General features: G+C 41.0%; 1 protein-coding gene across 2 annotated transcripts in view; it reads left to right on the forward strand.

Moving 5' to 3' along the window:
* Nucleotides 1-339: 339 nt before the first annotated feature.
* PLPP1 (phospholipid phosphatase 1) overlaps nt 340-14,351 on the forward strand; it is a gene marked incomplete at its 5' end in the record, with an annotated part of 54,700 nt that continues 40,688 nt past the window's right edge. The window contains 2 exons of one of the 2 annotated variants that reach the window (XM_079548037.1): nt 340-397; nt 13,930-14,084. In XM_079548037.1, the coding sequence (XP_079404163.1) occupies nt 340-397; nt 13,930-14,084 (213 nt within the window). The remainder of the gene's footprint in view (nt 398-13,929; nt 14,085-14,351) is intronic. The other variant, XM_079548038.1, reaches the window with a different exon arrangement.

Raw genomic sequence — 14,351 nt, forward strand, 5'->3', positions numbered from 1 at the left:
GCGGGGCGGAGCGGGCGCCATCGGCGGGCAGGGCCGGCACCTCGGCTGCGTCCGCCGTGCGGGGTGTGCCGGCCGCGGGTGGGGGCCGGGCGGTGCTCCTCCGCTCCCGCCTCCCCTTCCTCCGACCTCCTCCCACCCCCCCCACCCCCCCCCGCCGCCTCCCTTAAAGCGCGGTGGGCGCCGCAGTGGAGGCAGTAGCGCAGTGCGGGCGCAGGGCGGCGGGGGGGCGGGCGCCATCGGCTCGGGCGCGGCTGAGCTTCCCTGCCCGCCTCCGCTCCGCTCCCGCCCCTCGGGCTCCGGCTGTCACCGCGTGAGGAGGAGCCGCCGCGCGCCGCCAGCATGTTTGACAGGACGCGGCTGCCCTTCGTGGCGCTGGACGTGGTCTGCGTGGTGCTGGGTAGGTCGGCGGGCGCGGGGCCCCGGGCTTGGCGTCGGGCGGGTGTGAGGGCTCTCCGTGCCCCGCGGCGCTGCCTCCCGCACGGTCCCGCGCCGGCCGCACGCACGGCGCTCCCTCCCGCGCGTCCCCGCGCCTCTCCCTCAGCCTCTGTCCGCTCCGCTCCTTCCTCCTCCTCACTTCACTGCCACCGGAACTGCGCAGGAATCTGGTCGCTGGCTGTCTCCAGCCGTCCCCGGCTCTCGTCCCGGCGGGGTCGTGTCCCAGTGGAAGCGGCAGGCTGCTAGCGCTCAGGGCTGGGTGATAGCTCAGGGGCGCTGGCAGCTCCTTCTTTTTGTTCTCCGCTCTTCGTTCCCGCACCTCGCAGGCTGGCTGGCCAGCCGGCTGCGGCGGAGCTCCCTGCGGGAAGGGAGGTGAGGAGCCTCGGGGCTGCCCGGAACGACGAGCCAGGGACAGCGCAGGGAAAACTCCTCGGACTGTTGTCTGAAGTCCACATCAGGTGCTGTGCAGCGAGGATTCGCGTTGCTTCAAGGCCTGAGTTGCGTGCTTACTCAGAGGGACGGGAGCTCTTGCTGCAGGTTGAGGTCTGAACTGCGTTGGTCCGAGCTGTCTGTGCTCACGTCGCTGAGCAGCCGGCGTGGGGCGGGGCGGGGGGCTTTGGTGCGGGGCTGTGCTCACTGTTGGACCGCAGCGCTGCCGCAGCTTCCCCGAGCTGGCCCAGAGAACGGCATCCTACTTGCTTGTCTCTGTCCGTCTGTCTCTCCTTTCCTCTTACAACCACAGCTATGACCTGTCAGTTGTACTCTTCTCTGTAATCACACGGTGCGAGCAGTGGCGTTAATTATTGATCAGCGTAGGGGGTTTGCAGTGCTGTGACTCCTGGACATTTGGGTGTTGGGAACCAGGGAAGCATCTTTGTGTCTGATAGACTGCTCTTCTTGGTGACTTGGAAGAAGCCTTCATAAGGTGGTGGTGTTTCTTTTTTTTTTCTTTTTTTTTTTTTTTTTTCTTTTTTTCTTCTTTTTTTTTTTCTTAAATTTCACTTCGTAATCAAAAGAGTTCTGCTCTTCAGTGATAAAGCTGGGCTTGCTCCTGTCGTGTTCAGCAGGGAGTGTTCAGACAGGTCTGGCTCACTAAGTGTCTTGCTCGGAGATATCTCTAGCATCAGTATAAAACATAATGAGCCGTGTTCTTGCTTGTTTAGGCTGGTGATAGGCATTAGATACAGGTTATTAATCTTCCTATTTGAAGGAACTAAATGGCATTCAATGATAAAAAAATAAAATGGTTGACAGGAGAAGTTTTTTCCTCCCTGCTTCCTTGGTAGTGGAGGTGTGCTTCAGTGTGAAGCACCTTGACATTTTCGACTTAAACATGTTGCATTAACAGGTTTCAGTTAAATTCCATTTGGAGCAAAGTAATAGAAATGAAGGGATTGGTTAAATACTAGATAAAGGACTGAGTTCTTCTCTCTTCCTCTTCTCTTTGGCTCCCGCATAACTCTGGGAGGGTCCTTAGAACATGGGGTTTAAGCCTGTGCATCTGGAAGGGGGATCTGTTTTAATTTTTCAGTATAAGAAAACTGGTTCCTTTTCATCCTACTTTGCCCTTCCCCCTACTCACCCATTTTGATATCTGATCAAATGGCCGAAGTAACTGCCTGGATAAAGTGTCTTTCGGCTAACCTGATACACAGTATCTCCACCAAAGAGACCGTAAAGCCTCCAAGAGGAAACTTCTTCAACTGTGTAGTAAACCAGCTTTAATTAAGGACAGAGCCTTGTCTGTGTGTAATAGCCTGTTCTGCTTTGCAGAGGGCTACCAGTGCTGTGCTTGTGACCCTGAGGTAACTTACCAATGAGCAGCTTGGCTTGCTTCTTCTCTTCTTGTCCCTCTGCCACCTCTGCTTGCTTTCTGTCAGTGAAGATGGGTAAGAAAAACAATAACTCTGTTGTCTTAGCAGTGCAGGACAGAAAAAACAAGGATATCACTTCAAGTAATGGTGACCTGACTCGTGAGGTCACTGTGAATGCAGATGACTGCATGTGACTTGTTCTTCCAACTGTTCCTTGCACAAGTTCAACTTTCCCAACATTTTAGAACACAAATGTTCCAGAAAGGAAGAGATTTAAAAAAACAAACAAAACAAACTACAAAACAAAAAGGAATTGCTAAGTTCAGGTCATAAAACAAGATCAGGTTAGAGTCTCCTGGTTAATGTAGTGTCAAGCCATTGGACTTAGGTTGTTTCAGGCAACCAAACTGAAACGGAGTTCAGCTCTTAACTGGTCTTAAAGAAAGCATCCTCCCTGCCCACCTTTCCGTCTGGTAAGGGAAAAGGAATTCTGGGAAGAGATCTTAAGCTATTCTTCTTATCAGAATACTCATTTTCCCCTGATAAGCATCAAACAATTACCTTAAAAAAAAAAAAAAAAAAAAAAAAAAAAAAAAAACCAACCACCATAGGCTGCAGACTTCTGCAGTGCTTGCTTTTAGAAGAAGAGCAGTGAGGAGGCTGTGCTGCAGTGCTGGCTGTGTGTGCGCTGCATGGCTGCACAGAGGTCTGCAGTAGTGCTGGGGGAAGTTCCCTTGCTCTGTGTGGTCCAGTAGACATCAGTCAGTAGCTACTCTGTTCTCTGGAAAGCACAATGGCCAGGGCAACAGAGCTTCTTTCTCCTGCATAATAAGGTTTACTGCATATCCATCCTTATTTTATTGATGGAATGACATTTCATATGGCACTGCACAGATGTGTCTAGGACTCATATTCAGTTTAAACAGTAAAGCTGTTTTACACTGATACTAAGAGTTGGGCTTTTTCTTATTTATTATATGTTCACAAGGATAAATAATAGCTTACAGGAATTAATTCTGCTTTTGGCTGATGTCTTCAACAAGGCTATTATTTGATTTTTATTAGGCTCCTTCTTAAGGTAGCTAGAAAACACCTTAAGAACAAAGTTGGGAATCATCCCAGAATGAGTGAGAGAGTATTTAATATGTTTACTTTTAGATCAAACACATTAGGTGTAAGTCAGGCTAGTATTGGAAAAAATGTAATTAACTTATAATTAATTTCTGCAGAGGTGACTAGGAAGTAAGAAAAACATTCTCTGCGAAGTTAGACTCTAGGACAATTCAGTTCAGGTCTGTTTGGTGCAATTCTTGTTCATTCTTGTTCAACTTCACTGCAAGGATCAGGTTCAACAGAACTGTTTCCCATCCTCTTCCTTGATTTTTGTCAGTGATCCTATAGCTTTTGTTAGCAAGCTGTGTACTTGTCAGTTGTGTTTGCTGCTGTAATGTAAGAATATGTAAACCTGAAATTAGGAAACATTAAAAGAAAAAGAAAAAAAAATATATATATATATATATATATATATTTTATATATATTTTATATATATATATATTATAGATAGATCTTTACTCTTCTGATCCTTCTGCAATAGGCTGAAAATAGTGCTGAGCTACTTAAGTACTTGGTGGTTTCAAGATGCCAGTGAAAGCTTACCTGCTGCCTAATTGTTCTTTTGCAGTGGGATTTTTTGCTTCTCAAATACTTAAGCTCCCTGAACTGCAAGAAGCAAATGCAAAAAGAGAAGGGATCTGTAGGCTGCTGGTGGTGGAAAAGATGAGATGGTGGCAGTCTTAATTTGGTGTCCCAAAACCACTTTTTAAGTTCATTTGAGTAAGAGAGGGGAAAGTTCTAAAAAAGAACATATGAACAAAAATAAAATACAAACTGCTTACATGGCTTTCTTTTTCTCTAAACACTGACTATTTAGATTACAGGGATGTGCTGTGATACAGGGCAATATGATAAATATCAAACATGCACATAGAGCAGGCGTGTTTGCTTTCACAGTGTGTGTTGCAGGGAAGATAGATGGCTGGACCATTTTGTGCTCCCTGTACAATGTTCTTGATTTAAGTACTGTTACTCTGTTCTGAGAGCATTTGTTGGTGGAAGCAACCTTGTGCAAGACAGCAAGGTATTGCTGTTCAGTGAAGAAAGACCTGCTTCTATGTGGGTTAGAACTTCCTGATTGATTGCCCTAGTTTCAATAAAACATCCTCCCCTCTTATGACTCACAGATACATGGGTCACCATTCTTATTTTCCACATCATGTATATGCTTAACCTTTTTTTTTTTTTTTTTTTTTTTTTCCTCATCTAGTGCATGAGTTCATAGTTAAGCCATAACAGCTTTGTGTCGAAGAGCACTTATCTTCAAATGATACTGTCCACTGAGTACCACAGGATGGTGTTCAGTAGGACTTTTTAAGTTCCTTGGAAACACATTTGTCACCTAAAACTCAGAAAGCCTTCCATCTTGCACAGGGCTTTCTTGAACATAAGACTGAGTTTTCCAGTGGAGATGATGTTCCTTGGTACTTGATATGGAGATCCTCTCTGTCTTGCTTGGAATTCTATGGAGGAGTTTTCAGTTAGAACATGACTAGTTAATGAATACTTCAAAGCCAGCAGCCAGGTTCTTGCTTTGCCAGGTGTTGCTGTTAAGTGTTATCTTGTCCTCTGGCTAACCTGTTCTCACAAGAGAAGTTCTTGCACTTGCCTAGAGCAGCACCATGTAAATCCTGATTCACCTTCCAGTGACTTCCTGTGAACCAGATCTTGAACTTCGTGCTATACTCTTCATTCTTGGCAGAGCAGAGAAAGATGCTTCTTGGCAAATGCTCAAATCTTGGTGTGTTTTATTTGAAACAGGCAGAAGGGCTCTCACAGCGTGCTAGTATAAAGATGGTGCCCTTTGTTCAAGGGAGCAGTAGAAGAGATATTTCTGTTCCTTTATTCTATAGAAAATGAAATGCTGCACTACAGCTAAACGGTGAAATATCACATCCCTCATTGCGGAAGTGATCCTACCTCATCTTATAGCTGCTCTGGTGCAAGCTTGAGCCTGTGCTGATTGAACACATTGAATTGACTCTAAAGACTTGGATCACACGAACTCATACTAATGAAAAGCACCTTTGTTTGGCATCTGCATAGTCGCAGCCCTGGTCTAAGGGGGCAAAATATCGGTTGATTGTTGATGCTTAGTAGTATGTAGGAGCACAGTCATGCTGACAAGATGCCAAAGATCAGGTAAAGCTGTGATAGCCTACTGTCTGAACCTTCCTGAAGCCATGGAACGGGGTAGCATCGGAGTAACGTGAATCTGGTAGGTTCTAGATGAGAATTCTCACTCAGCAACTTATGCCAGACAACTGAATACTGCTTCCCAAACTAGGTCAGGAGAATTTAAACAGCAAAACAGACTCACTTTGGGTGGTAGAGAAAGGGAAACATTTTGTTCAGCACTTTTTTTTTTTTTTTTTAAATTTAGAAGCTCATTGGTAAAAAATGTATTACTGTAGAAAGGTGGCTGTGAGCACTGTCAGGGGTTTGTTGGTATGGGCTTGGTTACTGCTATGTCTGCACTTGAATGGGGAATTGGCTCTTCCCTATCCTGTATGAACCTCACCCCGCCCTGCAAGAGGAAGCCTGTTCCTCTTGGGGAATAATCACATAAAACAGATCTTGTGAGGTGGCTTTGAGATCTTAGCTAGACCTCCCTGGTATAGAAGAAATGATCTTTGCTACCTGATCCTTTCCTAGGGAAGGAGAAAGCAGGAGCTGTACTGAAGCATATCTTTGACCAGTCTTTTCTCTAAGTGTAGAAGTGACTATATAACAAACTTCAGCATCTTAGTGTCTTCCTTTCTCTTTGAATAACTTGGATTTTTCTCCCTCAATCTTATGTTATGCATTCTTATCCCTTGTAACTTGGTCCTTTTGTTGCTGCTTATGGTAAGCCTGTTACTGATTGTTAGGTAGCTGAGTACTGGGATGTTAAAGAACACATATATATCTATTACTGTAGCTTCCCTACTTTCAGGTATCCAAAAGGCAGTGGATTCAGATTACATTAAGCTGATGGAGCTGTTTTGGCAGATAGTGACGTGAGAGAACTGTTCTCTATTAAATACCCCAAAATGACTTCTCAGTCAGTGTATTCCACATGTATTTACTTGGTGTTTCTTCAGGGAGCTCTGTACCGTTTTCCTGAGTCAGTGAAATCAAAGTCTTTAGTGAGTCTATACTGCAGTGCTGTTATCCTGTTAAAATATTCCAGCCCAGTGTGGTGGCTAGCGCCAGAGCTAATGAGATTCCTGGGGGATGGAAGTACAATTATTTCTGTTTGTATGCTTGCTTCCCATCACTTCCTTAATCTAAGTTTTCCAGCCATCAAGACATGGAAAATGCAACTGCTAATCATTAATGTGTGGAAACTTAGATCACAGATAAAGCAGTGGTGATTTTTCACCAGAGCTGGGAAGCTACTCCTATTCTGTTCTATTACTGTTCTATTATATGAGCACTGGAAGATTTCTCTGCACTGTGGCAGTATTAATTATTCAAGAATCAAGAACAGTATTACATGGATGGTTACAAGTTCTGGTTAAATCAATATTGTGTTGTCCTGAACCAATACAAAGCAAATGCTCTGATAGCCCAAAAGTATATAGAATGCTATTGGTTACTTTCCCTTCTTAATTCTATTTAGTTTAATACAGAGTTTATTTTCATGCTCCATGGGTATCAAGAGAACAATGGAAGAAGAAAAACAACAGGACAACAAAAAGCTCAATGCCTAGAAATATTCGTTATAAGCAGAATGGCATGCAGCACTGTGTATGTGTGAAGTACTTCACGATGACGAAGTATACAATTTTATGGGAGTACCAAGTCCCTTTTGTAGCACTGCCACTGTAGAACTGTAGTTTGTTAGAGCATGTTTAAACATTAGGATTGTAAGCCTCAGCGAGGAAAAGAGCGTTTATATTCCATATTTAATAATTTCCTGTTTTCTCAAGACTGAATGGTATTTTAGATCAGGATGTACGTGAAATCATCTGAAAGCCTCTTACTATTAGCTTCCTCAAAACAAAGATTAAAATGGAAAAATAGTTACAACTTCTGGAGTTTAAAATGCTGGTCTTAAATGACAACTGAAGTTCACATCAACTGCAACTTAAAAAAAAAAATAAATAAAATAAAAAATAAAAAAATTTAAATTCCAACCAGTCTTGCCAACAGCCAAATTTGACATTTCAGTTTCTTGTGCTATACTGTGTTCACTGTTTGTAAGCATATTACTTTAGGTAGATTGTTTGTAGAAGATCTCGATCTTAGGGAATGTGTGTGGTTTTATATCTATGAGCTTTTAAATTTTCTATACAATACAATCAGAGCCTTTAAAAGGGCACATAGTACAGTGATAAATATTTAATTTCAGCTCAGTAGGAATATTTATAGAGGGAGAACTCGTTCTCCCTTGTTCTGGCTGCAGCTCACTTCCTTTGAATACTGCAATGCACAAAGCTACTGATGTTTTCTTTTCCCACTCTTACCTTAATCTTTTTTTTTTTCCCTCCACTTTTAACAATTAATCTGTTGGTCTTTATTCTTTGTCGGGTGTCAGCTATAACAGAAACTGGCCTTTTCCTGCTGGGTGAGCTGCTGATAAATTCCATGTGGTTGTCTTTGGGCTTGCTTAGCTTGGACCTCTTCCTCCTGCCAACCAGAAGCAGAACCCAGGGCACAGCCCTTAGCTTGTGTCCTCCTACAGGATCGTTTAAGCCACTTGGTTTTCCCTGCATTGAATAGAACAGTGTAGAGATGAGGGAGTAATGTACCTTAGCTCTTCTTACTTTCGTACTTGTACTTCACTGAATGCTCACAGAGAAAACAGCTGTGGGTTTTTACACTCCCAACAGGTGCTTCTAAAAATTATTTATTTTTAGTTGATTGTGCTATCTTCTTGGAGAGTGAAATGCAGAATTAAGAGAACACAATTCACTTGTGTAAAAATGAATCACATAGACAAACGTTGTGTAATGCAGAGAAGTGAACTAATGTTAATTGTTGAGTGCAAGGGAAACTATTGATTCTGTTACTAGCTACTCAATGCTAGTTAATGACTGGGCTGGAAAACATGCTGTCCTGCTTTTAGGCTGGCGTAGCTCACAGTAAGGTTTCCTTTGCCTCACTCATGCCTCCACCACCATTGCCATTTTTCAACTAAAGCATAGGGCATGGGGAGGGAGTCACTTAGTGAAAATACTGCTAGCCAGTCCAGGCTGCTCATCTGGCTTTTCTGTGAAGCAACTTGCATATAAGAAAATAAATCAAAATGCAGTCCATCTACATTTGCAAATTTGTTTCTGATACTGTAGCAGAAATTCAAATGTTGTTTGGTCTTTACAGCGTGTTTCTATTGGTTATTTGAGCCTAGCACAGTCTCAAGTGTTAGCAGAATAATTGGTGAGTGGGTGATAAAAATATTTTTCATTCCTTGGGATAGAAGTTTAAATTAAATCTTCTGGGAAGGTTCCTGACACCTCACAAGGAGTCTACTCTCGCTTCTCATCTAGTGAATAGACCTTTTTGGATTTCTTTTGTCCATCCTTCACTTTTAGGAGTCAAAAGTCTATAAACACTTTTTTCTTAATTTTTTTTCCTCCTTTCTGTAGTAGTTTTCTGTATTCCTGCTACACTGTCCTTTAGAACTCTTGAGTGCCTTTCTCTTAACTGTTCACTGAAGAAACTTTTTCAGCACCATTGCTTCTGTGCAGAGGAAAGTTTCTTTTACAGGTATTCCAAAATTCACTCTAGTAGCATGAGGCTGACCTGTCTCAGTTTCCTTAAATCTCTCACGTATCTCCTTGCTCTAGATTGTACACTCCAAAATGAGCAGGAAAGCAAACATGTCTGTCCTGACTGAAAATAAAAGCACAAATACATGTGTAAGAGTAGAAAAAATCTCATTTTTCTTTGCTTGCAATAGTGGTTACCAACTATAGAGGTTCAGTTCAGAATGACTCCATTTACATGGGTGTGGGGTTGTATAATCTCATGTAGAAATACTGTGGTAACTTTTCTTAATGAGTAGCTGATAAATGATTTGTTTTGAAGATAGCATTTACAATGCTCTGTGGAGATTTTTTCCAATACAGCATAAATTCCTGTTTAACACTTCTTTCTCCCAGTTCAGATGTAAATTGGGGATTCCTTTTCAAAAGCCAAAGCATACCTTGTGCCAGAGCATCGCAATCAGCATGTAGAGATCCTATTTTCATATTTCTCTACAGTTGTTCTAAAAATCACGCTGACTTTATTTTAATACAGTTTCTTTTAAGTAGCGCTTTTAAGCTTGGTATAGCATGACAAAAATTTTTAGTTAATATTCAAGCTAGGATATTTTTATTTTCCATAGTTGTTTGAAGGTAACTTCAACTCTTCTGTGTCATGGAGAGCTAGAGTCCACAATTTGCAGAAGCTTTTAAGATGTCACAGATAAAATGAACATTATCTTTATCCCGTGATAAGGAGGCCATTGGGTTGATTAAAGGATGTTTACAAAAAGTATTTAATTACTTTGAACTACTTAAAACTGGGGAGGAGAGTGGATTCCAGCCACAAATGAGATTTCATGAGGCATTTAAGCTGATCTGAGACTATGGTCAACCTATTCTATTTTTCACAGTGTTGGGTATTTGTTTACATTTTCTACCTTATACCAGTTTTAAGTTCAGCACTCAGCTGGATGAGTAAGATCCATGTTAGATGGATTTTCCTTTTTTTCTTTTCCTTTTAATTTTTTTTTTTTTAGTGGGGAGGCAGGTTAATGTCAAAAGCTGTTGACATTATGATAACAGAATAGCAGGTTAGGATAACTTAGGCTACCTTGAAGCTGCTCTTAAAAACATGACCAGAAACTTCTAGAGCTTTGTGAGTGACACTCAATTCTGAACTGGATAATGCAGTATATAATGAGAACAAGAATTTGAGTCTGTCAACTATAAAACTTACAAAATAGTCTTAATCTGAGACACTTCTAAAGTGTCATCTAACCTGTGTCCATATCCTTGATTAGGAAAGGGTTCCTAAATTATGAGTAATTCACAAACACGGTATTTTCCATTTTTGAAGCTTATTTTCTCAAATATTTTCTCAAATATTGATGTTAAATATTTTGGCAGCTGTCAACTGTAGCAGAGACTATCTTATCTATAAATGCTAGGATATTTTTTGTATGTTTAGATAAAGATATCTGAACATGAGTCAGCAATGTGCCCTTGTTGCTGAGAAGGCTAATGTTGTTCTTGGCTGCATTAGGTAAAATACTGCCAGCAGGTCAAGAGAGGAGATCCTTCCCCTTGTACTTGCCATTGGTGGGGACACATTGGAGTCCCTTGTCTCCAATACCTGGACACATCAAAATGAATCCAGTAGAAGTCTGCTGAGGAGATGAAGGGTATGAAGCACCTCTTCTGCAGGGGGATGTCGAGAGAGCTGGGACTGCTCTTCTGGGAGTGGAGGAGGCTGAGACGGATCTCACTAGTGTCCATAAATACCTGAAGGAGGGTTACCAAAAAGGCAGAGCAGGCCCTTTACAGTGGTGCCCAGAGCCTGGACAAGAGGTAGTTGTCACGGACTATATTCCTACCCTGTTTCACGTGTTTTCTTCCTTATGGGCTTTTTCATCTCATTTTGTACCACCGGATGTGGATAAATAAATGCAAGATCCTTGAATGCTATTTATATTACTGTGTACTGTCTGTATGTTCCCATTGGAAGCTAGGCTTCAAGTGACTTGAACCTAGAAGATTGATTTCTATTTTCTTGTGAGTTCAGTGTAGTCCAGTGTAACTATTTTGGGTAGCTTGGCTTTGTACAATGTATACTGCCTTGTTCTTAGTAGGTCTAGCAGTAAACTTAAAGGTGTGTCTGCCCTCCAGCTCCTGCTTGGTCTTTACAAAGTCTGAGAGTCTTGCTATCTTCAGTCTCCATCCTGTGTTCTTTTCTACTCTAGTCCATGTGTTTGAGGCTTTTTAACTATTCTGTCATTGTTGAAGACTCCAAATTTCTAAGGTCCTTTTTTTGTATTCGATTTCTGGGGTTAGCATATGTTGTCAGAACTGGAGCAGTAGTTCCTTGCTGCTGTCAAAACAGCCTGTAATCTGTTGGTCACTGGCAGCTGACTAGATCAACTAGGAGAACTTTTAACGGAAAAGAGAAACCCGAGTTCTGAGCTGAAATATGGGGAGCTTCCAGAAGCAATCCTTTACTGCTGAAAGCCATGTGATAGGGTAGATACTTGGAAATTACTTCTGGCTAGGAAAAGGGGAAGAAGAGGTGCATTGTGAAGAGGGCAAGGTATGGGCATTGGTGTACAAGATTGCCTTTTAGCTTTGTAATCTTGTGTTTGATTGTGGTCATCCTTTCCTCCAGTTTGTAAAAGCTAATGGATCTGAACACATGCACATGCAGTCAGCTTCCATAAAGGCCACAGAGAAGTTTGGCATCTGTAACACTAATACTGGTCTGTTACGAACATTAATGTTATTTTCTATTGTGAAAACTTTGGGACTGTTTCTCTGAAGTGTCTCTCCCTATAAAATGAGCAGTAGTAAAAATACTGCTACTATTTTGGCATTGGTTAAATTTCTACTAAACATTATTTTCCAAAATCTGCTAATCCACTGCTGGAAAACAGCATATCATTTAGATTTCAATAACAATTTTAACAGTAGTGTAAGAAATGAGCATTGGCAGCTAGTGTTGAATGTATAACCTGTTTCTTCATGTTCTTCTACTTTTGAGTGCACGGATGAATTTTGCAGTCACTTTTGTGAAACTGTCCTCATCTGACTCCACTCGCTGTTTTTCCTCCCCATTTCACAACTCCCCAATCTTAATTTAAACCTACTTTTCTTAATTTAAACTCTAGATTATGTACCACATGTGGTTTTAATAATGTAACCAAATCACTTTATTTTAACGAAAATATGCATGGTCCTTTTATGTTGTTGAAAAAGATGTAGAAAGAAACAAAAATGTTAGAAGAAATACTTAAATGTAGAGGCACCAGAAGAATCTGGATAATTTTTATGCAGAAATTCTCACAAACTATTATTTTTCTCATTAAGTTTGTTTATGAGAAGTTTATTTAGTGGGAAAAAAAAAAACCACCTTCTACAGTTCGCTCATAATTTAATGAAAACTTGTCTCTTACTTAAATGAAAACTGAGAACAACCTTGTCAGAAACTTTTCTTCATTGGAGAGAGAAAAATAAAAAAAATAAAGTGCCCTCAAGCTTGTATCTTAGCTGGGTTACAGAGTGAGTAATTCTCTCCTGTTGCAGCTGCACTACAAAAAGCCTCTTTATATTCAAATGAAAAGTTATTTTGCTGGTAGGCTTAAAATGCTGCTTCTCACACTCTTATTTTCTTTTTGCTTGGTTAATGGCTCTCTTCCAATTCCTAAATAAATCTTTATTAATTAAAAAAAAAAAAAAAACCAACAAAAAAAAAAGAAACCAGAACTGTAAACCTTTGTACATTAGTGGCAAGAAACCTGGAATCTGTGAAGTAGGAATCCTGTGATATTTGCAAGTCCTGGAGTGTCTTCCAGCTTCTGACTGGGACACTTGGAGAATATATTTTGGCAGCTGGCAAAATGAAATAACCTATCCTAATGAACCTAAACTCAAGCACCTTGAGAGACAAGCCAAGCAAAACACAGAATCTTTTTGATTTTGTAAGCTTTTGTAAGAAGCAGGTGATGCTGGCTTAAAATAAATAAATAAATAAAAAATTTAAAAAATTGAGTTGAAAATGTCATGGACAGTACTGGGGAGGGAGGAGGGGAACCTTGAAACCATTTGATGTTGTTGTAGCAGTTTTGGTTTTTTTTTGGGGGGGGGGGGGGGGGGAATTAAAAAGTCTTAAGAGCATCAGTTAGCATTTAAAGAAAAGTGAGGATGTGATTATTTCCACACGTGACCTACTTGGTAGTATTTTGGTAACTGTTCCAGAAGATAATGCTCTTGCATATTTCGTACAGTACTGCTGTGTAAATGCAACTTTTAAAACTAAAAAATCTTATTGCCAGTCCTAAATGTCCCTATCTCCTGTTGGTGCCTCTGAAGTTCTCTTATCTTACTTGCATGAAATCTTTAACTACCCTCCTCAAAAGAAAAAAGAAACACAAAAAAAGCCCACAAAAAACACAGACTGTATGTATCTCTGTAAATACTGGCCAGATTATGTAGAACAGGGCTGGTAACTTAGATACAAGTCAATGTCATAGGTTGGTGGTGAAGGAAAGGACATAAAAGGGCGTATAGGAGGCAGCGTACCCTCAATAGCTGGCTGGTCAGGTGAGTGGCAAATACTGTTCTTAAGGATAATCTTGGTTCAGTGTGTGAGTCTAAAAGCTCTACTAAACTTCTACGTCTGGTGGGTGATATCAGAATCTTTCTGAAGTGAGCAAATATATGATAAATTTCTATAAAAAGGATTTGGTAAATATGTATGTTGCATGATCATTTACTGTGACGTGGGAAATTTGAGTTTTGCATGTTTGGTATCTTCTTCCATGCATGTTTAAAAATGTTTTTTGATTTAACCACATGTATTGTTTTTTGTTTTTGTTGTTTTTGTTTCTCCTTCCCCCAACAGCTGGCTTACCTCTTGGTGTTCTAAACTTGGCCAAAATAAAACCGTATCAGAGAGGCTTTTTCTGTAATGATGACAGCATCAAGTATCCGTTCCATGACAGTACCATCACATCCACTGTCCTCTACACAGTGGGGTTCACCCTGCCCATTTTATCTGTAAGTAGCTAATATATAGGAAGCATTGGTGATGGGAGTAAAATGAATACATTCCAAGATTAAAGCACTATGATTTTACTGAGTTGAAGCCAATAGAGAGGTTATAAAAGGAAAGTCCTGTATATATGGGAACTTATTTATAAATGGTCATATGCATGTGAAAGATGCAGTTAGCTACTGCTGTCTGCACAGAAAATCCAGTACTAATCTCTAACTGCTAGTAACTCTAATCTTATTTGCTTCAGGAACAGCAACAACAAAGAAATA

This window comes from Tetrao urogallus, assembly GCF_951394365.1.
Source record: "Tetrao urogallus genome assembly, chromosome: Z".
Taxonomy (NCBI): Eukaryota; Metazoa; Chordata; class Aves; order Galliformes; family Phasianidae; genus Tetrao; species Tetrao urogallus.